The sequence below is a fragment of the Rhinolophus hipposideros genome (genome assembly GCF_964194185.1).
Source record: "Rhinolophus hipposideros genome assembly, chromosome: 26".
Classification (NCBI taxonomy): Eukaryota; Metazoa; Chordata; class Mammalia; order Chiroptera; family Rhinolophidae; genus Rhinolophus; species Rhinolophus hipposideros.
The window spans coordinates 22,330,281-22,355,868 of NC_138072.1; the positions used below are offsets into that span (position 1 = coordinate 22,330,281).

General features: G+C 38.9%; 1 protein-coding gene across 1 annotated transcript in view; it reads left to right on the top strand.

The window, feature by feature from the left end:
- LYST (lysosomal trafficking regulator) overlaps positions 1 to 25,588 on the top strand; it is a 158,649-nt gene that overhangs the window by 62,574 nt on the left and 70,487 nt on the right. The window contains exons 17-25 of the mRNA XM_081039232.1: positions 2,691 to 2,936; positions 5,175 to 5,348; positions 6,284 to 6,433; positions 9,796 to 9,933; positions 14,954 to 15,152; positions 17,435 to 17,566; positions 20,656 to 21,244; positions 22,158 to 22,335; positions 24,307 to 24,476. Coding sequence (XP_080895358.1) covers positions 2,691 to 2,936; positions 5,175 to 5,348; positions 6,284 to 6,433; positions 9,796 to 9,933; positions 14,954 to 15,152; positions 17,435 to 17,566; positions 20,656 to 21,244; positions 22,158 to 22,335; positions 24,307 to 24,476 — 1,976 coding nt within the window. The remainder of the gene's footprint in view (positions 1 to 2,690; positions 2,937 to 5,174; positions 5,349 to 6,283; positions 6,434 to 9,795; positions 9,934 to 14,953; positions 15,153 to 17,434; positions 17,567 to 20,655; positions 21,245 to 22,157; positions 22,336 to 24,306; positions 24,477 to 25,588) is intronic.

The window sequence follows — 25,588 nt, forward strand, 5'->3', positions numbered from 1 at the left end:
CTAAAAAATATTGCTCATTATATTTCCTTTCCATACTTAATAAATGAGAATTTTTATTTATAATATTAGTTTTACTTACATATATTCAGATTTTAGAATGTTTATTCTTTAATATCAATAACAACAGGAATTTTGCTTTCAAAATATTGCTAACTCTGCTTATGTGAGGCTCTGATTGCTTTTTATATATTATTCTAATATTTTGTTCTAATGTACAGTTTAGGGACTTGTGAAGGACATTTTTTATTACAGCAGCTAGAAAACTGAGCCTTCATAGTCTTAGAAGATCTACTAAAAACTGGTAGATCTGGCCATGAAACTGTTCCTCCTTCCTTTCTTATGAGAGGTGTAATGATAGATCAGAGAGATTTCTGACTGAAGGAGACTACTGTTTGGGAATGTGTTTTGTTCTTGTTAATGAGGTGTACATTTCACAATCAAAATAAATTCTATTTTAAAGCTGTAACATTTGACCAAAGTAAAGAAGAAATTCTAGTATAGATACTTATCTGATATAGATAAAATACAGATAAGTCCTAAGTGGTGTTAAATATAGGGGTATATATGTTGTAAAATACACGTAGAGTAGATACCGATGGAATTGAAAAATTTGATAATAGGCATACTTTCTTTTTCCTCCCTGAGGAGTATTTAAAAATGGGGTTTGGGATTTTGCCTGTCCAGTACTACTGAATAAGGGCCAGGGGTGCTGACTGTTCTGCACAGGCAGTGTCACACAGCAAAGAAAGGTCCCACCATTGAGAAAACACGCTTTGGGGAAACGGTTCTCAAACCTGAATGTGCTTGCGTCACCCAGAGAACTTCAGACGTGGATCTCTGGGCCAGAATTTCAGGTTCAGTAGGTCTGAAGTGTGCCCACGAATTTGCCTTTTTAACAGTTTCCCAGGTAATGGCGATGCTACTGGGCGGGGACCCCACACACAGAGAATCTGTGCTTTGGGGAGACCAAGGAGCTCACACAAGTGTTGTTTAAATAATAATTTTAACCCTAGTTTTTGGTTAATCCATTTGTTTTCACACACCAAAAAATGTCCCTAAGCCTTTTGTTTGGCCTGAAAAGAATATGCGTTGTATAAGTTGTAAAATTCAACATAAATTATCCCAAATTAAAATTCTATGGGTTTTATGTGAAAATTCTGTTTAGAAAGCAAGATTTTTTAAGCCTGATTTAGTAATTTGGGGGTTATGAGGTCATGAGTGAGCAGTCAGGCTGAGACAGTGCCCTTGCTGTTGTTCCAGGTAGATGGACATTTTGTCAGGTTTGTCAGGAAAACCATACAGGTTTCAAAGTTTGTTTTACCTGCATAATCATTTCAATAGACATTGCAGTCAGTTTAGTTGGTATGCAGATATGCCTTGATGGTGTCTGACGAAAGTGTCCTCCAATCACGGTGGCTTGAAAATGACCGAAGACCAAGGTCCTGCCAGCTTCTGTGAGAAGACACTGAATGTTCAGTATGTGATTTCCAGAAGCCTGGGCTCCTGCAGTGGCAGCCACTGAGAGCACCTCAAAGTGCATCCTGCATTTTAAATTTACTGTGATTTTCAAGTACAGTCATCCCCCTTACCCGTGGTTTCACTTTCCAGAGTTCAGTTACCCACGGTCGACTGTAGTCCAAAAATATTAAATAGAAAATTCCACAGACAAACAATTCATGAGTTTTGAATTGTGTGACATTCCGAGTAGCATGATGAAATCCCACGTAGTCCCACTCTATCGCGCACGGGACACGAATCACCCCTTTGTCCAACTTCTCCACGCAGCCAATGCTCCCCACCCCTTAGTCACCCAGTAGCCGCCTAGGTGATCAGACCTACTGTTGCAGTACCGCAGTGCTTGCACTCAGTCACCCTGATTTCACTTAATAATGGCCCCAAAGCCATTCGCGTAACTTCTATTACAGTGTATATATTGTTACAACTGTTATCTTTTATTACTTGTTAATCACTTACTGTGCCTAATTTATAAATTAAACTTTATCATAGGTATGCGTGTATAGGGCAAAACAGTATATCTAGGGTTCGGAACAATCCTTGGTTTCAGGCATCCACTGGGGGTCTTTGAACATATACCCACGGATATGGAGGGACGACTGGAGTTGTTAGAAGCTTGACAGGGAGGCAGAAGCTGACTGAAACTACCCTCTGCACGGGAAAAATGTTCAAAGTGCTTTCATTTTAGTTAGGTGTGCTGAGTCTTGGGATTTTATTCTAATAGAAAGAAAGATGTGGTTTGGAGTCGCTTTAAATGAGTAGCCAGCCCATGAGCAAATTCAAAGCCAAAATTTTGAATAATTGATCCAGGGTTCCCGTTTCATAGGGTTGTAAAGATTGTATAATATTTATGTACATAGAACAGTGCCTGGTATGTCACGGGTGTGGTATGAGATTTAGCTGTTGTTAGTAGTAAGAATATGTATCATTTCATGTTTATTCTCAACTGATTAAAACCGGAGTCTCCCAGCCTTGATGTGGTTTATACTGTAAATCACTGCTGAATGAAACCGGTCTTTTCCTTTCGGGAGCCACCTTGCTTCTCATGTTCATCTTGTTTCATGTAGTCTCTGTCTTTCTTAACACAAAGAAAAAGATTTGTTGGGTGTATTTTTACTTTGGAATATTTATTTTGCCCTGTGTTTAGTTACTGAAGGAAAATATTTATGTTTCAGGAAAGCCTTTCGATTGTTTATACAACGTACTGTCCTGCTCAGTACACCATCTATGAACCAGTTATTCGACTTAAAGGTCAAGTGAAAACCCAACTCTCTCAACGACCCTTCAGCTCCAAAGAAGTTCAGAGCACCTTATTAGAACCTCATCATCTAAAGAACCTCCGGCCTACTGAATGTAAAACTATTCAAGGCATTCTGCACGAGATTGGGGGGACTGGGATATTTGTGTTTCTCTTTGCCAGGGTAAGAATCGTTGGTTATAGTTTTATCTGAAGAGAAATGTTTTCATTATTGATAAATTTTAGGGTTTCTTTTTGATTATAAAACACAGCCGTATATATCAACTATATCAACCTTTTAAGATGAAAAAAATTCACCTATTCAGGGTGTCATCAAACTTTCTCTCACAGATGGTTAAAGTTTCTTTTCATTTTTGAATATTTTAGAAGCTTTCTGTTATCCAGAAATGTAATTAGAACAATTAAATGTTAAATTATAAGATTAAAATTGCCAGAGGGGAAAAAAACGTGTGCTGTAGTGATAATGTACAAGAAATGTATTCTTTAAAAGAAGGTTTGTGAAACTTGTTTTTCCCTTGAAGCTTCGAGATGTATGGGAAAACACAAGGGTCAACAAATAAGTACAAAAAAAAAAAGTTTGACTCATGCTGTGAGTACTATATTAGAATAAATTGTTTAATTTTGTCTTCTCTTTAGTCATCTGAGGGCAGGGACAGTATCTTTCCTGACGTAGTTAGGCAGTCAGTAAGTGTATACTGACTGTTTCAGCGATGGCTGAGATCCGAAAGAGGGCATACAAGTGCTCTCACTTCAGTACGAACCATCTCTACTTCCTGGGGGTCCGTGTCCTTGGTCCACTAAAGCAGCCCTGGTTATCTTTCATCTTTAGAGTCGTATCCCTAAGTATAACTTCTGCAGCATTATCAAATCTTCACAGTCTCCTGCCTGCGGCATTCTTTCTTTAATGTAATCATTTTTGACTAATTTTGCAATAAGGGACAACAAATCAGTGTTTATTGTTGTTGTATTGTTACTGTTCCTATAAATATTTTGTTAGAATTTGGCTCACCACACTGCCTTTTCCTTCTCTTCCTTTTTCAAAACTTTTTTTAAGACTGTTTCACTTTTTTTTTTTAAATTTTTTATTGGGAAACAGTGTGTTTTTTTAGGGCCCATCAGCTCCAAGTCATGTTGTCCTTCAATCCAGTTGTGGAGGGCGCAGCTCAGCTCCAAGTCCAGTCACCATTTTCAATCTTAGTTGCAGGGGGGGTGCAGCCCACCATCCCATGTGGGAATTGAACCGGCAACCTTGTTATTGAGAGCTCAGAGCTCTAACCAACTGAGCCATCTGCCCTTGAACCTTTTTTTTTTTGCACTGAGTATCTAGTTGAATAGATTTTAGTGGTTTAAATGAAAGGCTCTTTGTTTAACTCCTGATCAACATTTTGTCATGTACTTTTATAGCTTTGTATAATTTCAAAACATACACCCTTAGTTTTTCTTCTTTCAAGTTATTAAATATAAATTTTTTATGATTACTGTTACATAGTGACTAGATCCTAGAGAAAATGGTTAATCTTTTTATCTTACATACATGTAAGACTTTGAAAGTATGCTTTCACATTTAAAACTTAGAAACCTGTTCAGTATCCTTCCTCCTCCCCTATAAAAATAGTCAGTCTCCTTAAAAGCCTTGTATGCATAACCCAGCTTCTGCGCCTAATTACCATCCAGCCATAGAGGCAACCTGCAGCGTCCTAGATGAACTGTGAACTTTCAGTTGCAGACCTTTAAGCTTCTCCTGACTGTCTCCTGCCTCGGCTGCCCGCCTATCCCTACTTCTAGGATTTTGCTCTTCCCAGGCCATCTTCCCTCTGCGCAGGCTTCCGACCTGGGGAGTGGGATCAGATGTAGTTTCTGTGCCCCCAGTGAGAGCATTTGGTGTCTCATTCTTCTTTGCCTTTTATCATGACAATAAGGGGTGTTTCTCACATATAGTAGTTGTGCAAAAGTGTTGGTTGCTTTGCAGTACGAGGCCTAGTCCGTGGTTTTGTACATACATCTTCTCTTCTGACTAGACAGGAGGCCCACTGGGTGCAAGTATGGTTCCTCTTACTCCTTTTTCTCTCTCAGCGCAAACGCAGAGGCTATTTGTTGATTGACTCATTATCAAATATTTGAGGCATTTTGCTGACATTTCAGATCACTAATAAAATGCTACTGACTTCTACAGTTATTGATATTATTTTAGTTCATTTATGATATTTTTAAGAGACTACAGAACATGGAATTTACATCTCCTAATTTTGTTTATTTATAATTCTTAAATTACAAGGAAAGTGTGAGCAATAAAAAATAAGCTTTCAAATGAAACCGATGGATTGATATTACATAATGGTAGATAATCACACGTTAAATTTGTACTCTCAAGAAATTAGAAAATTTTATCCACTTTTTCTAGGTTGTGGAACTCAGTAGCTGTGAAGAAACTCAAGCATTAGCACTGAGAGTTATACTCTCGTTAATTAAATACAATCAACAGAGAATGCATGAATTGGAAAATTGTAATGGGCTGTCCATGATTCATCAGGTGTTGATCAAACAAAAATGCACCGTTGGCTTTCACATTTTGAAGGTACGTCCTCATAACATTTATTCTCATAGTTTCATACAGTGATACTTCTCTCTTCATTCAAGTCTTCCAGTAATAGATTTGTGTTTCAGTTCTTCCTGAAGAAAATGAAGGAATCTCAGTAGTGTAAATTTAATAAAACTAAGGTACTCTCCTGGTTTCCCCGCCCCCATCATTTAAGTAATTACATTTTGATTTTCTTTAAAGCATTTTAGAAGAGTAAGAGGAAAAAAAAATAAACCCGTAGAATTGGGGTCAGGATGAGCTCAAAGATGTCTCCTAGGCTGGCCCCTCATCCCGTACGTGTTGGAATTGAGATCCTCAGAGGCACTGTTGTTTGTTTCAGCTCCCAGTTCCGGGAGAGAACCCAGTGCTCTGCCTTTTCCATGCTGTCATGCTGCTATTGAGTTAGCTTTTGAAAGACATACTAGTTTTTATTAGGATCCAGCTGTCAGTATATGTTTAAATACCTTTCTGGCTAAAAGCGATTGGTAACATTGCGAAAGTATTTCTCTCTGAGGGTGCCACTCCTGAGGCAGAAATGACGCCTCTACCTACTTGTGTGCCTTCACCGCCTCACTCTTTACACTGTTGAAGTCCATACACTTGTGGCACGAGTCCTTACCACTTTTGGGGGAAAAGGTGTACACCCTGAGAGATCTGTTGAATTTAAAAAATAAAAATAGAGTGTGGTTTAATTTACCCCATGTTTGAAACTGAGTAATCGTATACAAACATTTGAAAGTTTGTGTTTTTCTAATTATTTGAATTGTTTTGCAAGAACAAGTTAAAGATACGTTGTGAAATTTTGACTTATTCATCAGTTTTCCTTTGACTGTAATGTTATGATTGCTAAGATGGAAAGTTTACTGTTTTCTGTTGAACTTTGGGATTAATCGATTATTAATGCATCTTGTGTTAATGCTAATTTTCCATAGACCCTTCTTGAAGGTTGCTGTGGTGACGATATTCTTTTTATCAATGAGAATGGAGAGTTTCAGTTGGATGTGGAGTCTAATGCCATAATCCACGATGTTAAGCTGCTCGAGGAGCTTTTGCTTGACTGGAAGATATGGAATAAAGCAGAGGCATGTACTTTTTTTTAACGGTAAAAAAAACACATGACGCAAATTTACCCTCCTAACGATTTTGAAGCATGCGGGACAGCCGTGACTATATACACTTTGTTGTACAGCAGACCTCTGAACTGCTTCATGTTGCTTGACTGAAACTGTCCCCATTGAACAGCAGCTCCCCGTCTCCCCTCCCCCAGACCCTGGCAACCACCATTCTACTTTCTGTTTCTGTGAGTTTGATTACTTCAGATAACTCATATAAGTGGAATCATTCAGTATTTGTCTTTTTGTGATTGGCTTGTCTCTCTTAGTATTATGTCCTCAGGGTTCATCTGTATTGTAGCATATGACAAGATTTCTTTCTTTTTTAAGACTGAGTAAAGACTTGTATGTACAGAACACATTTTCTTTATCCATTTATCTGTCAATGGACATTCAGTTTGCTTCCACTTCTTGGATACTGTGAATAATGCTGCAATGAGCATGGGAGTGCAAATGTCTCTTCAAGATCCTGTTTTCAATTCTTTTGAATACAAATACCCAGAAGTAGGATTTCTGAATCATGTAGTGGTTCTATTTTTTATTCTTTTTTGAGTGATCTCCATACTATTTTCTGTAAGAGCTGCACCGTTTTACAATCCCACCAACAGTGTGCAGGGGTTTCAGTTTCTCCGCATCCTGGCCAACAATGGCTTTCTCTGGTTTTTTGGTAGTGGCCATTCTGTTGGTTGTGATGTGATGTCTCATTGTGGTTTTGACTTGCTTCTCCCTGATGATGAGTGATGCTGAGCATCTTTTCATGTACCTGGTGGCCATCTGTATATCTTGTTTGTAGAGATGTTCATTCAAGTCCTTTGCCCATTTTTTTATTGCATTATTGGATTTTTTGGTTGTTGAGTTGTAGAAGCTCTTTATATATTCTGGATATTAATCTGTTATCTGATATATAGTTTGCTGATATTTTCTCCCATTCCTAGGTTGCCTTTTTACTCTGTCGATTGTTTCCTTTGCTGCACAGAGAGGCCTGTACTTTTAAATATTCATCTGGAGAACAGAACAAATTATTTTCTCTGCAAGGTTTTGAGCAGCCATGAGTAATGCTGGACTGGAGGGTCAGAATCAGAACTTGGGCTGTCTGGGAATAGCAAGAGAATATGGGGCTCATTTGAGTCCATTGGAGACATGCATTTATCATAAACTCTGAAGGGGACCCTGCTAAGAGTCTGGGAAGTCAGGTCAAGGAGAGGGAAATGGACACACTTCTGAGTAGGGGAGCTAGGTTGCCCAGGAGACAGGGAGCTGTATCAGGGTATGCTGGCAAGGCTGTGCAGTCTTCTTCCTCATAGGCATAAGCCGAGAAGCATGGTTTTCTCTTAGGTCTGGGCACAGCATCTCAACACTAGATGGATGGGCTGGTCTGCACAAGGACCCAGCCAGGGAATAAATATAGGGCTGTTTCCTTTCTTCCCTGGTTTTAGACAGTCTTCATAATACACGCTCATCCAGACTTCTTAGTTCTAGTGTAGGTTGTAGTTATTTAGACTATAAAAACAGTCTTATCAGACACGAAGACCAATTCAAAGTGAATTCATACCTTTAGAATTTTTTAAAAATTGGTTATTCCCAAATTTGACAATAGTCCCCCCAAATTTATTCATTACCAGTAATGACTTGTGAATCCAAAAGAAACTTTTCTAATTTTATCATTAATAAAGATAAATTTTGACCAAAAATGCTAAAAGAAAGATGGAATTAATTTTCTATTCTTTCTTTAGAAAATTATTTTACAAAATTACTGTTGTATGAGGAGGCAATCAAATACTATACTGCCACAACACATGGGGAAAGTATTATGGAGCTGTGTCAAGCAGCTAACCTCACTATTGCTTTTTCTGGATTTTATGGCATTTGTCAGTTTTTAAAATTTTGTAATTTGTTGTGATTTCTTTTCTCATTCTGAACAAATATTTTCAAAATTTAAAAAAGTCCATATATATGTATGCATAAAGATGTGCAGTGTTGCTAGGAGAGAAAGCAAATGAACGTAGTGATAGCATGTGTCACAAACTGGATCAAAGGCAGTATAAATCTAGACATACAATAAAGAATCGGTAGACTGGAAGATTGAAACTGATAAATGTTAGACAATTGTTTTAGTATTTCAAAGGAGGATGCTAATTTGTGGTTGTTTGATTAAAAAAAACAAAAATTTTATTGAATTCAAAAGTGATACAAATACTTCTATGGTTTTTTTCCTAATTGTTTTTTAACTGAGTTTGCTTTTTTGTCGTGGGTCTTTGTTTATTTTGGTACTATTTTATTTTATACTATTTTTCAGACCTGAATCAAGTTTTCATACTTGGGCTACCTTGTCTTCCAGTTTTCATATGCAATTTTTTTCAGGTATCTTGGCCCAGTCTTAGGAAGAGAGAGGCCATGGTTAGAATAGTGTGATAAAACTGTCAGTTCCTTGGCCTTTTTATTATCCGTTACCATCAGATAATGGCAGCAGGAAGAGCAAAACCTGTAGCCCAAGCCAGTTAATTTTGCTGTTTGTTAACAGCTTTGTTGAAAGATGATTTGGGGTAATAAAATGAAGATTATCTTTTCAATATTAGTTATCTATATAAGATTCCTTTTTCTGTATTGTTGTGGATAATTTAAGATTGATTCAGTATGGAAAAAGCATTTTAAGGTACACTAAAAGGATGTTAAGTACTGTTTGAAGATGCACAGTTTGTAATTGTGCAGAAAATTCTATTATTTGGCCTTAAAAGTAAATTAATCCAAAAATGCAGAATTTTCATATTGTCAGTGACTTTCAATTTAGTACAATTTGTTCTAAAATTATTTCATTAAATAAAAATGAAATAAATTTTTCACAAATTAACATTGAAGTTTATACATTTTGCCTACACAAATTAGCATTGAAGTTTATACATTTTGAATAATGCTCTTTGAAAATAAATTATTTATCAACAATTATATTGATAAGGTGTCATGGTTTGTATTGAATAAATCTCAAGATAATTCACCTTTGAAAATATATACATTTAATGCCACAGAAAGGTTAATGTACTAAAGCACCTAATGTAATACTGCATTTAATATAAATATTTAGAAAATGAAGTATTGACCAAAAATTGGGAATAAATTTTAAGATTTCCTTTTCAGACAAATTTAATCTTTGACCCTGAATATATACACAATCTTAAACTGATATGTTGCGTGTCTTTTAAAAAGCACGTAGCCACTAACAATTGTCACCCCAATAAATTAAAAAAATAAATAAATAATAAATAATAAAAAAAAAAAGCGCGTAGCCTGTTTTTCAGTAACTGTGTGTTGATTGGTGTGCGTGTTTCTCTTCTCAGCAAGGTGTTTGGGAAACCCTGCTAACAGCTCTGGAGATGCTCATCCGAGCTGATCACCAGCAGCAGATGCTGAACGTCAAGCAGTTACTGAAAGCACGAGTCGTTCATCACTTTCTGCTGACTTGTCAGGTTTTGCAGGTACTTTTCATATAGCTTTACTTTTGGAGATATCTTCTGCAGTTGCTTCTGTTTAATGGAATCAAATTTTTGTGGGACTAACAATGGAATTTTTCTCTTTTCCATCTTCCCTATTCTCCCGATCCCTTCTTTAACAAATAATATAGGAGTTTTTCAACCCCTGCCCCGTAGAGCTTGATCTTCACACTGTCATTGTTCCTAACTCAATTACAAAAGAACAACAATTATGAATTTCTGAGATTCTCCTTTCTATTGGGATATAATAATAATTTTGCTGTCTTTTGAACATCAGTAATAGTGAAATTTTAGCTTGTTCCAGGCTTTGCATGGTGGCAGTATTGTAGTCAACAAGGTTTATCTGAGGCACGATTATTGCTAACTAAAACTTGTTTCCACAGTCCTTACGTAGCAAGTACAAGTATGTATTGTTATAAGTATATATTGGCTGAAGATCTATTATGTGTACTAGAATTAGCATGTTGAAAATAGATCCAAAATATTATGTTGAAAAGTGGCACTGACTTCACCAGTTGCATTGTAGTGTCTGTGCTGTGGTCTGGCTTCTTCTACCTGTTTCCCTGAAAATAAGGCCTAGCCGAACAATCAGCTCTACTGCGTCTTTTGGAGCAAAAATTAATGTAAGACCCCGTATTATATTATATTGATTATGTCATATCATATCATAGCAAAGACTCGGTCTTATATTATAGCAAAAGAAGACCGGCTCTTACATTAATTTTTGCTCCAAAAGATGCTTTAGAACTGACTGTCCTGCTAGGTCTTATATTTGGGGAAACACGGCAGTTACATTTTTTTCTCTGCTTTCACAGATATCCTTTTGTCAGCTTGTTTGCTGTATTGGGCTCTTTCAAGTCTGTCTGTCTGTCCAGTGTCTGAGCGTCTATTAGAACTCTGTCAAGTCAGATGCATACAGATGTTCCATGGCATCAGTAATATTTTCTTTATGTTTTTCATGCCTGTTTTGGTGGCACTAGTGACTTTTCATTGTACTTGGCATAAAATGCAAAAGCTATGACAATATCTATCAGGCTTGTGTGATCTGCTGCCACTCCAGCCTCATTTTATGCCACTGCAGCCCCCCCCCCCAACACACACACGCTTTCTTTCTCTTCCTTCAACAGTGACCCTTTACCCACTTCAGGGCACGTGATAGTCCTTCTGAGAGTTAAAAGTTATCGATCCATTCCTTCCACATGGCCAGCTCCTGCTTATCCTTTCTGCCTCAACTTTAAATTTACTTCCTGAGAGAAGCCCTTCCTGCCCTTTTCATTTCAGCCAACCCTTTCCCCTTTCTATGCTGGTTCTCACTCCGCACATATACAATTTGTTAGTTTTGTCATTTATAACATTATAATTTATTTCCCTCTGTAAACCTTCTGTAATGGCAAGCAGGGAAAACAAAGGCGTACACACACACACGTTTAAAAGGTTTTCATATATATATATTTACTATTGATCAAAAATCACTTGGCTAAATATACAAAGAAAGTTAATAGGGAGCATCTAAAAGCAGTAATACATTTTATAGGATAGCAGCTATTACAGTAGATGCCAAAGAAGCTCAGCAAACTGTGGGGAAACAACAGTGGAGAGGTCGGGAACCAGCCAGACCTCACCAGGTCCGCAGCGGCTGCAGGTCAGGGCATTTCGTGATACTGCAAGCTGCATACAAGTTCCCAGTGCCAATGCCAGAATGATGACGAATGACCAATGCACTGCCATCTGAGGTCTGTCATATATCAATTCAGAAGTATTTTTGAGCCAAGTTTCTTGTTCCTGCCTCCTCCACCCCAGCAGGGAATGGTCAGTTCCGGGGGGGTTCGGCAATTACTGTGATAAAAATGTTGCTTATCTGGCTGAAGGGCCAGTTCATTTGGACAAACAATACCTACTGTTCTCACCTGAGACCATTGGCCCAAAGCCTGTCAACATACCTGTTACATCACTCTGATATAACTTAGTTACTTCTTCACCTCATCTGGTGATGTAGGTGAAACAGAAAACAGTATTGTCCCATATCTCTCCTGCCGGGGATGAGATGAGGGAGAATTTTCTTAACCCTAAGCTAACCATCACCTCACATGAGGGGAAAAACAACAGCACCTCATGTGAGGGAACAAAAAGATAACCCTAACCACCACCTTATATGAGGAAACTACCATCACCTCATGAAGACAAACCTAACCATCACCTCACGAGGGAGAAACAGACAACATGAAACAATGAAGCTGTATGAGTTCTGGAAGCTATATCAGCCAATGAAAGCAAATTTTCCTAACATCTTCCCCACACCTTCTGAGGACAGGGATAATATTTTTGTTGATCACACTGTAATCCCAGTACCTGGCACATACAGGCACCCACCCAGTAAGTGTTGTTGAATGAATGAATCCTAAAAAAGCAAAAGCAAAAACGTTTATTGCCTTTCTTGGCCCCTGTGGTAAATTGGACTATTGTCTTCAAGAATACAGTCAAATGCTCTCAGATCTCTTGCTTACTGAATATGTCATGTATCATTTGTGCATCAGTTTTGCGTATCCATTTTGAAACTTGTTGGCCAGTTTCAGTGAGTTCATATGACAGTGTGAAGCTCTTATTCAGTCTGTTCATGTCAGAAAAGTAACATTTATAAATTTGGATATTTCAATATATATTCTCATATATTATTTCTAAAAATGCTAGAAAAATCCAGATACCAATTCCCTTTCCTGAAAAATATATTTCCTCACTCTTTTTCATTTAAAGAGTCTATTTATCAAATTAACAATTACTTATTAAGAATAGCTTTCTGATAGGTATTGTGGGAAGTGCATAAAGAACTAAACTTAATCGTTACCTTTAAGGCATCTCAGAATATTTAAGGAAGTTCAATACATTGGCAGCATATTGGATGTGAGGTGGTCTTGTTAGGTCTTGAGTACAGTCTAACGAACCTGAACTTTGGTGATGAGAATGGGAGGATAAAAGTAGGGAGCAAATATGAAGGAGATTGTAAAGGCAGAATTAGTGGGTCTTGATTCTAAGTAGAAGCTGCAGGAGAATCAAATATATAATGTAAACTTTCACACTGGAGGACTATAAGAATGATAGCATCATTCAAGAGAGAAGAATGGCACATGCCAGTTTTGTCCTTTAAACCCTCTGCATTTGAGATTACAGGGGGACATTCAGTGGCAGTGACGGCTAGGCACTGAGATGTGCAAGATTGGAACTGGGGAGAAGAATTAGACAATGACATTGGGAATGGTCTCTACTGGTGTAAGAGCGAAGCTATGGGGATAGGTAAGCACTAAAGAGAAATAAATGTAGTGAGAGGATCATGCACCTCAGGAAACATCCATTTTCCAGGTGAAAGAAAGGGATATGGAGAGAGTCATCGACGAGGTGAGAGAAGAATCAGGAAACTCAGTAAAGTGACAGCCAAGGTGGGCAGAGGAGAAGAACCTGCCATGAAAGAGGTGGTCTCTATGCCAAATAATATAGAAAATTTAACGAACACGTAGCATAAAGGACCGTTAAGTTAGATGTGCTGAATGGCTGGCAGAATTTCATTAGATGAAGAAGAGCCAGATGTCGGGGACTTTAGGCGACGGCGTGTGCAATGGAATGACTGGAGGCAGTGAGAATAAATGATTAAAAGTCCAACACCAGAAGGAAAGAGCAGAATGTTAGCAGAATGCCAGCAAAAAGGTCCCAACAGATCAAGTTCATGGATTTTGTGTGTTTTTTTTTTAAGAAATAGGATACCAGCAACTATTTGTCAGGAGTTAGTGGAGAGGGCAAGATTGAGGAAACCTGAGCTGAGATGGAGTTAGGAATGAATGAGGTGGCCACCAGGAGAGTGGGATGGTACAAGGACACGATTTAGAAAAGTGCAGAGGGTCGTAGCAGAAACCGCACTGAACTGGAAGCCAGGAGACCGCGTTGTCACCTTGGCATGGCCACGGCAGCTGTGAGATCTTGGCAAAGGGGTTTTGTGCTTCTTCTGTACACTGTATTCTCTTAGTACATCTGAATCAGACTCAACTTTCAGACTAAAAGTTAACATCTAGATTTTACTTCTGAAGAGGAGTGGATGTTGAGATATAGCATATATTTGGATATGGGGAGAGGGGAGATGAGGAAGTTTATTTAACTCCCATTGCCTTCATCTGGAGGTCAGCTGCTACCCACTGGGGAGGTGGGATTAGAGACTATAATTTACTTATACCCGTCTTTACTTGTAGCAATGAGTTGGCATTATTCCCGGCAGCGGTGCAGTAGAAAGAGGCCGAGGTCCGAGTGTGAGTCATGGCCACACTGCCTGCACGTTTTCTGTGTGGTTTCCATGCTCAGAGACGTAACCACCTTGAGCCTTTAGAGTCTAGAAATGAGGGATCAAACCTCTCAGCTGCTGTAAGAAAGCACTTTGCAGAGTGGGGCAACACTGTGTTAACGTCATGGGTTTTGTCTGTCAGAAATTTCCCCTCTGATCCCATAGTGGCAGCAGCAGTTGTAGCAGTGGCAGTAGTGATAACGCCACCAGGGGTGGTGACATTTACGTGGGGCTTACAACAGGTGAGGCACTGGTCTAAGAGTTTACGTCACTTATTCTTACAACAACCGCATGAAGTAACACTGGGGTGACTCCCAGAGTATATAAAGCACCTGAGGCGTGGGGATATTGAACGTGCCCAAATCACCCAGCTAGTGAGTGGAGGAGCCAGAACGCAGACGTGGGCAGCCGAGTCCCTAGTTGTGAATGCTAGAATATCACTTTGCCTCAGTCGGTTAAGATAAATGGGCTAGAATTGAATTGCCGTTGGTTTTAGTGAGTATTTAATAGCAGGATTCCTTGAATTGAGAAATAGAAATGCAACGTAATGGTAAATATGGTCAGACCAGAGAAGTAAACCAACGCAATCCCATTTTAGAAGGAATATCTTGCTTAAATGAAAACTGTTGGTTAAGTTGACAATTCTCTTTAAATCTAAAAGGAGTTTGGTTTTTATTTTTTCAGGAACACAAAGAGGGGCAGCTTACATCCATGCCCCGAGAGGTTTGTAGATCATTTGTGAAAATTATAGCAGAAGTCCTTGGATCTCCTCCAGATTTGGAATTATTGACAATTATCTTCAATTTCCTTTTAGCAGTTCACCCTCCTACTAATACTTACGTTTGTCACAACCCCACAAACTTCTACTTTTCTTTGCACATAGGTAGGTATAATCTTTTTTGTTAGATCTTGGCTATCTCCATTTTTGTTTTTCTTCCCATTTCATCCACATTTGTTTCATATTCACTGAATGGCCTCTGTGTGCTAGAAACTGCCCTAATTACATACTGGGGTTGGGACAGGGCAGAGGGCTATGACATGAACCAGACACGGTCTCTGCCTTCAGAGAGCTTAAATGCCACGGGGAAACATATACTAAACTATAGTAAGAAACAATATTTGGTAAGTACCCCATAGATGCAAAAGAAGAACTAATTAGATTTCAGAGGAGTGAAGGTTTCCTCAGACAGCTGTGGTGAGAGAAGATTAATTTACATATCTGACATGGTCATTGAAGAATTTAGGTAGAGTTTGATAGGTAGATTGAAGAATTAGCTTTCCAGGTGAAGAGAATGATGTAAAGGAAGGAAAAATAGAGAAAATAAAGACTAATGACTTTTACCTAAATATAGGGGATCTATAAGGGAGTGGTGAGCAATACCATAAATATCGTTTGCCACCATCATTTATTTTTTCCCCTCTGAGGTCGTATTAATTAGATTCTTGAATGTAAGGCCAGAGAATTTAAACTTGTAACATTCTAGTTAAAAGTCATTGAAGGGTTTTGTTTTGTGTCTGTTTGTTTTGAGCAAAGGGATATGGTGTAAGTAAATTATTGCAGTAAAATTCAGGAAAGAGAAACAACCCACATAGAATGAGTTGAAGCTCTAAAAATAGATGAGACCACTTAAGACAAGTGGAGCAAGGGAAGGAAAATGGAAGCCAAGGATAGAACTATTTGTATTAGTACTATTTGGAGGGTGGGATGAGAAAGAGTCATCAGTATAAGGAAAAGATGGAATAATTAGAGTTCTAAAAGAACCAGGAAAGTGAAATGTGGTAAGAAAGCAAGCAAGACTATACTATGAGGAAGCTAAATAGTAAATTTAGAGGGGAAAACTGGTTGTAAAACAGCCATTTTGAGGAACGTGATAAATTAATAAAGCGATTCAGCAGCAGTAAAAATCCAAATGAAATTAGACAGCATGACTTTGTGTTAGGTTCAACACTCAGTGAAGAAAGTACTGTCAAGATTCTGAGAGCAAGGTAATTGCAAAGACGGGTAAAATATGGTCCCATCCCTTAAGGAGCTCACAGCCTAGGAGAGGGGAGTGAGGCATAAACAGATAATTACACCGTGTGGAAAGCACAGTGATCTAAGTATTTTGTTTTCTGGTAGCATAGAGCGTGGTGAGGGGATGCTTCCTGGAAGAGGTGATACGTGCTCCAAGTCTTAAATGATGGGAAGGAGGTAAAGGGAAGGGCCTCCTAGGCAAAGCGAACAGCTTGATAGGAGCTATGAGAAACAGGTGTTGCTAAAGTGCAATGTAAGAAAAAAAAGGCTGGATAACGGTCTGGGGACAGATCGTGGAGATAAGATGCTTGGACTTGACCCAGAGTGGTAAGGAGGCAACAGAGGCCCTGGAAGATGTTAAGCAGGGGATGCCATTTGATAGAACTCTGGCAGTAATGTGGATTTGAGCATGACCAGATGTCCGTCCCCGACACCGTTCAGGAGTCTGTGACAATAATCCAGGTAAGAGGTGTCAGGAGCCTGCACTATAGCGCTGTGCTAGGGATGGAAGAGTTCAAGAAACAGGAAATAAAGTCAGTAGGACCTGGAGATTGACTTCATGTAGGTAAAGGAAAGGTAGTGGTCAAAAGTGGCTCCAGGTTTTTACGAGGTAAATGGGGGCTTCTACCAAACAAACCAGCGAACAAAACAGGAGGAATGAATTTAGGGCAGAAAGATGATTCAGGTTTAGATTTGTTGCATTTGTGGTGCGCTTAAGAAGTCAATTGAATTTATCAGTATGAAGCTCAGAAAGGTAGATTAAGCGGTAGGTATTAATTTTGGAGTCATTTTGAACATTGAAGAGGATGTATAAAAATATAAGACACAGTCCTTTCCTCAATGAATGAAGAGATGAACAGTCTCCTTAGAGAGATCAGATTAACATAAAAAGTGAACAGTAAGCTGTTCAACTATAAAAATAACTATAAGTACAGCCGGAATTCAAGGAAAATAGGAGTTACTATCAACAAAAAAATCTATAGTAAGAAATTGTCAGGTGTACTCACGGATCAAATGTGTATAAAGTATGCAGTACTTTTTTCACTTTGAACATCTGTTTGTAAAAGTTTGTATTTAATGATTTGCTTTTAAAGTTAATTTTTTTATCCTTTTTAAATATTCTACTGCCTCAAAATTTTTTTCAATTCTAGATGGCAAGATCTTCCAGGAGAAAGTAGAGTCGATCATGCACCTGAGGCATTCCAGCAGCAGTGGGAAGGCTGCCCCCAGCCCTGAACTGATGGTAATAAGCCCGTCTGCTTTTACCGCTTCACCACCTGAAGGTAAAAATAACAAGAACGAAAGCATAACCCTTCCCAATTTAGTTCTTAATATCAATAGGTACATAAGTGTCCGTGTTTTGGCAGTATAGTATTACCTGATATTCAAACTAAATAAGAGGAAGGTTAAACTTAACAATTATAGAATATATTTAAGGAATCACTGCCTTCTGGTATCATGACTCTCAATGTAACAAGAGATGCTGTAGGAAATGGATAGGGCTTGTGCCATCTTGCTCTGCACCTCTCCATTCCATCTTATCATAGTCATTTGTCTTTCATTGAATTGCTAATCTGTTTTCCCACTGTCTTCAAAAGTTTGTGCCAACAAAAAAAACAACCAGTTTAAGAAAAAGCTTATAAGATTATATTTGAGCCAAACTGATGACAATTGCCCAGAAGCAAAATCTCAACGGACTGAGAAAATGCTCCACAAAATGGTGGTTTGCACTTATTTTATAAGTAGAATCAAAGGAGGAGGATTACGTGAAATTAAGGGGATTTAGGGGGTGGGAGAAAGCAAAGCAGGGAAATCTCTGGGATTGGATAAAAGTAGATTGGAGAGACAGGTCCTTCTTTCACATAGGGGAGTACAGGGTTGTCAATAGTTCACTTTTCACAGCACATAGAGATGGTAATCATGGAACGAGAATAATAATGAGGCATTCTATAGTTTCCTGGTCTGGTCCGGAAACCAGGACTATTAGCGTTCTAAGGATGTTATCTTAGGTGCAAAAAGACAATAGACACGCTCACTTAAGGTAGAAACTGACCTTATGAAGGAAGCTTCAGGCTGAAAATGCGACTTCCTGCCATGGCCCACCTTAGTTAGGAATTTTTATGTTCACGCCTTCCTATGTGGTTATTTTCAGTCTCCTGAGCTGGTCAGGTTTAACCTGTGGCCCACTTTCCATCCACATTTGTTCGGCTTACTCTCTTGTTCGAACCTAAACTCATTGTTCTAGACAACGTCACATGCCATGCGATTGGCTGGTCAGTACTTCAGCCTCACAGTCATTGGCTCTGGGACCTTTCCTGTGACTTTATCTGCTAATATGCCTGCATCTGCATCTGTCCTGGACTTCATCATCATCAGGAACAAGTTCCACCTCTGAAACTCCAGTGTCCATCCTCCAGTAACAATCTCCTATCTTCCTGGTTTCTTTGTCACCTCCCAAGTTCCCTTTCAGCCTGGATCCCTTTAGCCAGTAGTTTTCACGACACTATCTTCCGTTTCCTTGTTCTCTTGGCCTTTTGGCATTCTTGACCTGAAAAACCCTAATCCTGCCTCAGTATAACCGTCCTCACACTGCTGAAAGCTGCTAGAGAAAGTAATTGTTGAGTATTCCTGCCATTACAGGGTCTCCCACGGATGCTGGCCTTTTAATGTTGGCTGCCTTGTAATTTTTCTGTATGTTCAGAAGCAATTCCCTCTTCTATTTCCACAGCAGGGATGTTCAAGTCTTTAAGCTTACGGTGCTTTTCTGTCTTCCTAATTTACTCCTAAAAGACTACCTCATCCCGACTGTTATAGAGAAAAAATAGGTATGTGTCTCCTGGTTGTGAACTGGCTGTGCGTCTTCCTTTCCTGACTGCTGTCCTCTTCCACACTGAAGCTTTGCTTTTATTATCTGTCCCTTATCTTGTCACTGTCTCCACTACAAATTATTAAATAGTGCAGGTAAGGTAGCCATATGGACAGACAGGACAAGATGTACAGGCATGGATCTCCAGTTTTTTTCTCCCCCAAGTGTTTCAGTTATTCTCTAGCACAGTTTATGGCCTCTTATTATAACATTTTATGGTATGTTGTAATTATTATTATTAAAATTAATTATTTTATTTGGAATTTTATAGGAAATGTCAATTTTTAAAATCATTGTGCATCACTGAAACATTTTCAAATATAGTCATTTCCCCCATTTTTTGTAAATCTTTTGAACGGAAGCTCTTGGCAGCCTTAGCCTTCCCGCCAAAATCCAGAAACAATGAGGAAAAACTTCTGAGTTATTTTTTTGCCATAAATCTGATGTCCTACAGCAGTTCATTCACAGTCTATTTATTCTATATCTGGGCTTCTCAAGTTTTAACACGCAAAAAATTCAGCTGGAGAGCTTGTTAAAATGCAGCTCCCTGGGTTCACCCTCATCCATTCTGATTCAGTAGATCCAGGGTGGAGCCTGAGAATGTGCATTTCTAACAGTCACACATGTGGCGGTGATGCCTACCCCGGTGGTCCACAGAGCACACCTTGAGTAGCATTCACTTCTGTCTACGGCACTTAGAATGAGTGACTTTCCTGGTCTCCTGCATAGAATATTAGAAGCTGCACATATGAGAGCTGTAGCAACAACAGAAAAAAACTGTCATTTCTCACTAATATTAATAGCAGCAAGAAGTGACTGCAGAAATGGAGGAGCGAGAGAATGGCCTAGGGCCAGTTAGTCTAGTTATAACAACAAGCACAACTATTACTGCCTTTTATCGAGCACCTCTTCTTTGCCAGGCACTGTGCTGGGTTCCTCACAAATGTGATCTCACTTAACCTTTAAAGCAACCTTCAAAGTCAGTGTTCCAAACCCTCATTTGACATTTGCAGAAACTAACACTCATATACTTAACTGGTGTGCCCAAGGCCACCTAACGGAACTATCACGTGAACCCAGTTCTAGCTGGCTACAAAGTCCACACTCTTTCATTATATCAAACGGCATCCTAGTGACTGCAGGTAAATTACGTTTTTCTTAATTCACTTCATTTCACTACAGTAGAACCATCAACCCTAATGATTTTGAGTTATTCAGTCAATATTGTATTTTGTTAGGGAGACAGGAAAAGACATACAGTTTTGGAAGATTTGAAGAAAAATTAGTTAAAAGAAAAATTGTTTGGGCACTTAAGAATTTTTTTTTTGAATCATTTTTTTATTGGCACTTAAGAATTTTAAGCATTAGTTACTAGGAACCTTGACCTGTATGCGCTCTTTAATGTCACTGGATGAACAGGTTACTGCCATGGCTGTGACAGTGCAGAAAAGAAGGGGTCCCACCTAACAGACTTTTAGGTGATATTTTTCTATCTACTTTTACCAGGAAACGGTTCCTCCACTGTTATTCCCCCATGGACGGTTGCCAGCCTGCGGCGCTCTCAAAGCCTGCCAGTACTTTCTACTTCTCCTCTAATGCAACCACAAAGACTAACCGGAAGTTCGGGTTGTGTTGCTCCCCAGCCAGAGAAATGGAATCCTCAGGGGAGTTCCGAGACACTGAAAAAAGGCCCCGAGGACTCATTCATCAGTAGCTGTGAGTCTGCAAAAACCATCTGTGAGATGGAAGCTGGCCTTTCAGGACAAGCCTCTGTCAATGGTGTCCCCAAAGGGACATTGGAATTTCCGGTGGTCAAAGCAGATCACAAAGAGTTGGGAGCAGAACTCAGATCCGACGATGACAGCCCTGGGGATGAGTCCTGCCCACGCCGACCTGATTACCTGCAGGGACTGGCCTCATTCCAGCGAAGCCACAGCACTATTGCAAGCCTGGGGCTGGCTTTTCCTTCACAGAATGGGTCTGCAGCCCTCGGCCGTTGGCCAACTCTTGTTGATGGGAACACTGAGGTTTGGGAAAGTTTTGCCTTCCCTCTTGGTTATGAGCCAAACTACAGCCGAACTACAGGTGCTCACAGGTACTGACTTGTTTTTGCATGTCCCTTTCCACATTTTTACTATTCTTTGAAGAATCTCTACACTTCTAGAAATGTCTTCATTAGGTCACTTCATACAATGTTACATATGTATTAATGACAAACAGAATGATACCTTTCTCTTTATTTTAATGCTAGATAATATTGAATTCCATATTTAAACCAAAGGCTAAACCATAAATAGATCTCAAAGGAAAATAATCTTGTGGTATATTTAATTCTTTATGGTTATTAGAGATAAACTCTTCAGTTCAGGGAAATTATAAAGATTTATTGTTTCCAGAAGCATCTCAAGTAGCACTGTTAGTGACGATGGAAATGCTTTACCTGTGCTGTCCAATACAGTAGACATTGGCCACTTGTGCCTATTGAGCGTTTGCAATGTGGCTCGTGCAATGGAGGAGCTGAATTTTTTATTTAATTTTAAATAGTTTAAACAGCATACGTGGCTAGCGACTACGGTATCGAACTTCATGGAGAATAGAATAGTGTTTAGTAGACATACGCCTAGAAAATACTGGTGATAAAAACGGATGGCAAATTTGTTAATCACAGTTAAATCAGGAAACATTTTTTAAACGTTATGAACTTCTGTTTCACATGTAAAATTATTACTACTGTCATGTACCACATAACAATGTTTTGGTCAATGATAGACCACATATACGATGGTGGTGTACCATACTGCCTAGGTGTGTAGTAGGCTGTACCATCCAGGTTCGTGTAGGTCACTCTATGGTGTTCATACAATGACGAAATCGCCTGATGACGCATTTCTCAGAACATGGCCCGTCCTTAAGTGGCACATGACTATAGTCACCACAGTTCTTAAGGTAATCATCATGTCCTTTTCTCCCTGATATTGTGTTAGTAAGACTTTTGGGATCTGTTTTAGTGTAACTGAAGACTGTCTGGTACCTATATGCTGTGGATTATATGAGCTCTTAAGTGGAGTTCTTCTCATCCTGCCTGACGCTATGCTTGAAGATGTGATGGACAAGCTGATTCAAGCCGATGTGCTGTTAGTCCTCGTTAACCACCCATCCCCTGCTATACAACAAGGAGTTATTAAAGTAAGCGCAAATCCTAGATGTGTTGTTTTAATTCAGAAAAATAAATAGATGTGTAATTCATAATTTAAATATATAGGTATGTTGAAGTAGACCTTAAGTTTTATTTTATGCTTAAGAATAATGAAGTGGTATAATTTGTTACTTCTTACTTATATTTTCATATGTATTATCATGTAATGTTAAGCCTTCCTCCATACGTTGATTCATATCAATATGTTTTTTAAGTCTACCAATTATAAGGAACACGTAGTTCACTGCGGATCTTTCCTACAGTGTAGTAGCAAATCTTAGACGTTTATTGTACTTCAGGTTTTAGCTCAGATGCCATTTTTTCCAAGAGACCTTCCCTGATCACCTTTCAAAATAACCTTCCTCTGGGCCTGTTCCTCATTTATTCTGCCATAACATCCTACTTATGTCTTATCATTATCTTTTTAATTTATTTGTGTACTTAAAAAAAAACAAAACTCCCACACTGAAGTACAAGCTCCAAGAGGGTAGGCGTCCGTTTCTAGTATATAATAGGTACTAATAAATTGATTGATGTATGATATTGTTTAATCACTTATTGTTTAATCACTTCAACCCAGTATTTACTGAGCTTCCATTCTATGTGCAAAACAGTGGGCTAGTTGCTATGTGGGATATAAGGGGGAATACTATAAGCCTCTACGTTCAAAGGAATTTATGGTCTCCTTCACTAGAGGGAGAGAGTCGTATACCCGACCAAGGAAAATGTGAGGCATCTGTGGTGAGTGCTGCAATGGCAGTGCTAATAAAGAAGAGTGGGAGCATAAGAGAAGCCATCAATTCTGATGAGGGAACCAGGGAAGGATTCACACGAAAGGTGTATTTTGTACTATGCTGTAAACTTAGAAAGCTTTTTAAGTAAGGCAGTAAACAGAGGTATGTTTTGGGAAGAACAGTCGAGGGAGTGACTGCTGGGGAGAGAGAAGTGAAATAATTTTCTTAGCAAGCTAGCACAGTAGGCCAGGGGAGAAATGATGAGTTCCTGATCTGGGGAAGTGGAAGTTAGAGGACGGACAGATTGGAGAGACATTCTCTGGAGTGGAGGAGAGGTACATCCATATTTAACACGTGGGGAGTCAGGGTCAGAAAAGGTCAGCCTGGAAGTCTAGGGGAAGGACGCTACTGCCCTGAGGTCGGAACCATGGTAGAAGTGAGTCTGGAAGGAAAAATAATTAATTTGGTTTTATACATGTTGCATTTAAGATGCTAGGGAAAGGTGGAAGTTTAGGCCTGTGCTCAGGATAAACAATCTGTTAAGAAGTCTAGAAATATAGGTAGAGGTGTAGGAGATCTCTCTCTGTCTCTGTCTCTCACTCTCTCCCTCTCTCTCTCTCTCTCTCACACACACACACACACCACATAATGATATTTTGGTCACCAACTGAATATGCAACCATATGTACCACCACATATATGACGGTGTTACACTCTATAGAATCGGTGTGCAGTAGGCTGCGCCATCTGGTTTGTGTAAGACCCGACGATGTTCACAAATGACTCCATCGCCTAGCGACTCACTTCTCAGAACATGCCCCTGTTGTTAAGCAGCACATGAGTGTGCACACATTTTCTGAGAAAGCGTATTGCAGTATTGACCGACTTCTCCCCTTCAGAATTAGGCACAATCACCTATTATACTTACACTGGACTAAGGCTGCCCGGCCACTGGGTGTCCGTGTTCAGCTAAAGAGCTAGTTTCCCTGTCACAGAAGTATGAAGGTCTCCAAGACAGGGTCATCCTTAGCATTCCACAGTGGTCAGAGACAGAGTTTATTTTGTTTTGCTATGGAGGTTGCATGTTTCTTAGCTTCTTAAGTTCTATACACATGATATTAAACATGTATAATACCTTACAAATACAAGTATAACACACTGTCTGATTTGTGTACATTGTATACAATTTTAATACATTATCCAAATTGTCTGATTTTTTTTCCTTAGCTGTTACATGCATATTTTAATAGAGCATCTAAGGAACAAAAAGATAAATTCCTGAAAAATCGTGGCTTTTCCTTGCTAGCCAACCAGTTGTATCTTCATCGGGGAACTCAGGAGCTGTTAGAATGCTTCATAGAAATGTTCTTTGGTCGACATATTGGCCTTGATGAAGAGTAAGTGGGTTCTTCTCTCCACCATAACAGGGGATATTTTGTCTTAAATGTGAAGTTTATTAAACTGACCCTTAAAATTATTTGGTCACTTTTAGAAAAAATCTGCTAAAAGTCATTTTCCTGGTGAATCAATTTTTTATTCCCCATATGATATTCTTTCTAATATAACACCTTCCTTTGTATTTCATTCGCTAGTTATAAACTAGAAACAAGTAAATATTGCATTCATGAAAGATAGAGGTGATCAAGATTAGGCAGATAGTTTTAACACAAGAAAGTTACTGAACAGCAAAGTGGCCCGTGTGCTCTCAGCATTAGATTCCATGAGTGACCCATGGAGAAGCCCCTCACTTCCCTTAGAGCCTTCAGGCTACCTGGGAGAAGAGCCAGTCCCTCACCTGGAATTCCTGGTGTGCTAATTACTGAGTTCTGACCCTGGTATAATGCTGAATGAAGGGTTAGCAAACAAGCACAAAAACAAAAGAATAATTTCTCCCACACCAGAAATTTGACAGGAAAGTTAAAGTGGTATTTCTGCCTATGATAGACAGAAAGGTATGTCTCATTATTATTATTATTATTATTATTATTATTATTATTATTATTACTACTACTAGTGTCTCCTACTTATGAAGTAGATCAATTCACACCTTGAGGAATGTACTTATTAATTGCAGTGATGATGGTAGTACTTGTCATTTGCATACAGCTTTTGGCTCTTTCACAGCAATTCTGCATTATCTCATTGGATTCTCACAACAGCCTTGAGAAAAAGTAGGGCAAATATTACTACCCATATCTGACAGATGAGAAAATGAGGTACCAAATGCTTAAACAGTCTCCCTTCATCACAGAGACAAATAGTATTGGGACAAGAGCTCAAGACTCATTCCTTTTGTTAACCCTCTCTTTACTAGCTCACTGACTCTCAATTTTTTTTCCAGTGTACTTGTTATATAGACCTTTAAAGCAGGGGTTCTGTAGACACCTAATGGGCCCACAGACAAATTAAAGTGAGTCCATTGAAACCATGAAATTGTTTACATGTTTCATTTGAATATTGGTGTATTTACCTTGGGGCAGATTTCTAGCAACACCTTTTATCTTATTGT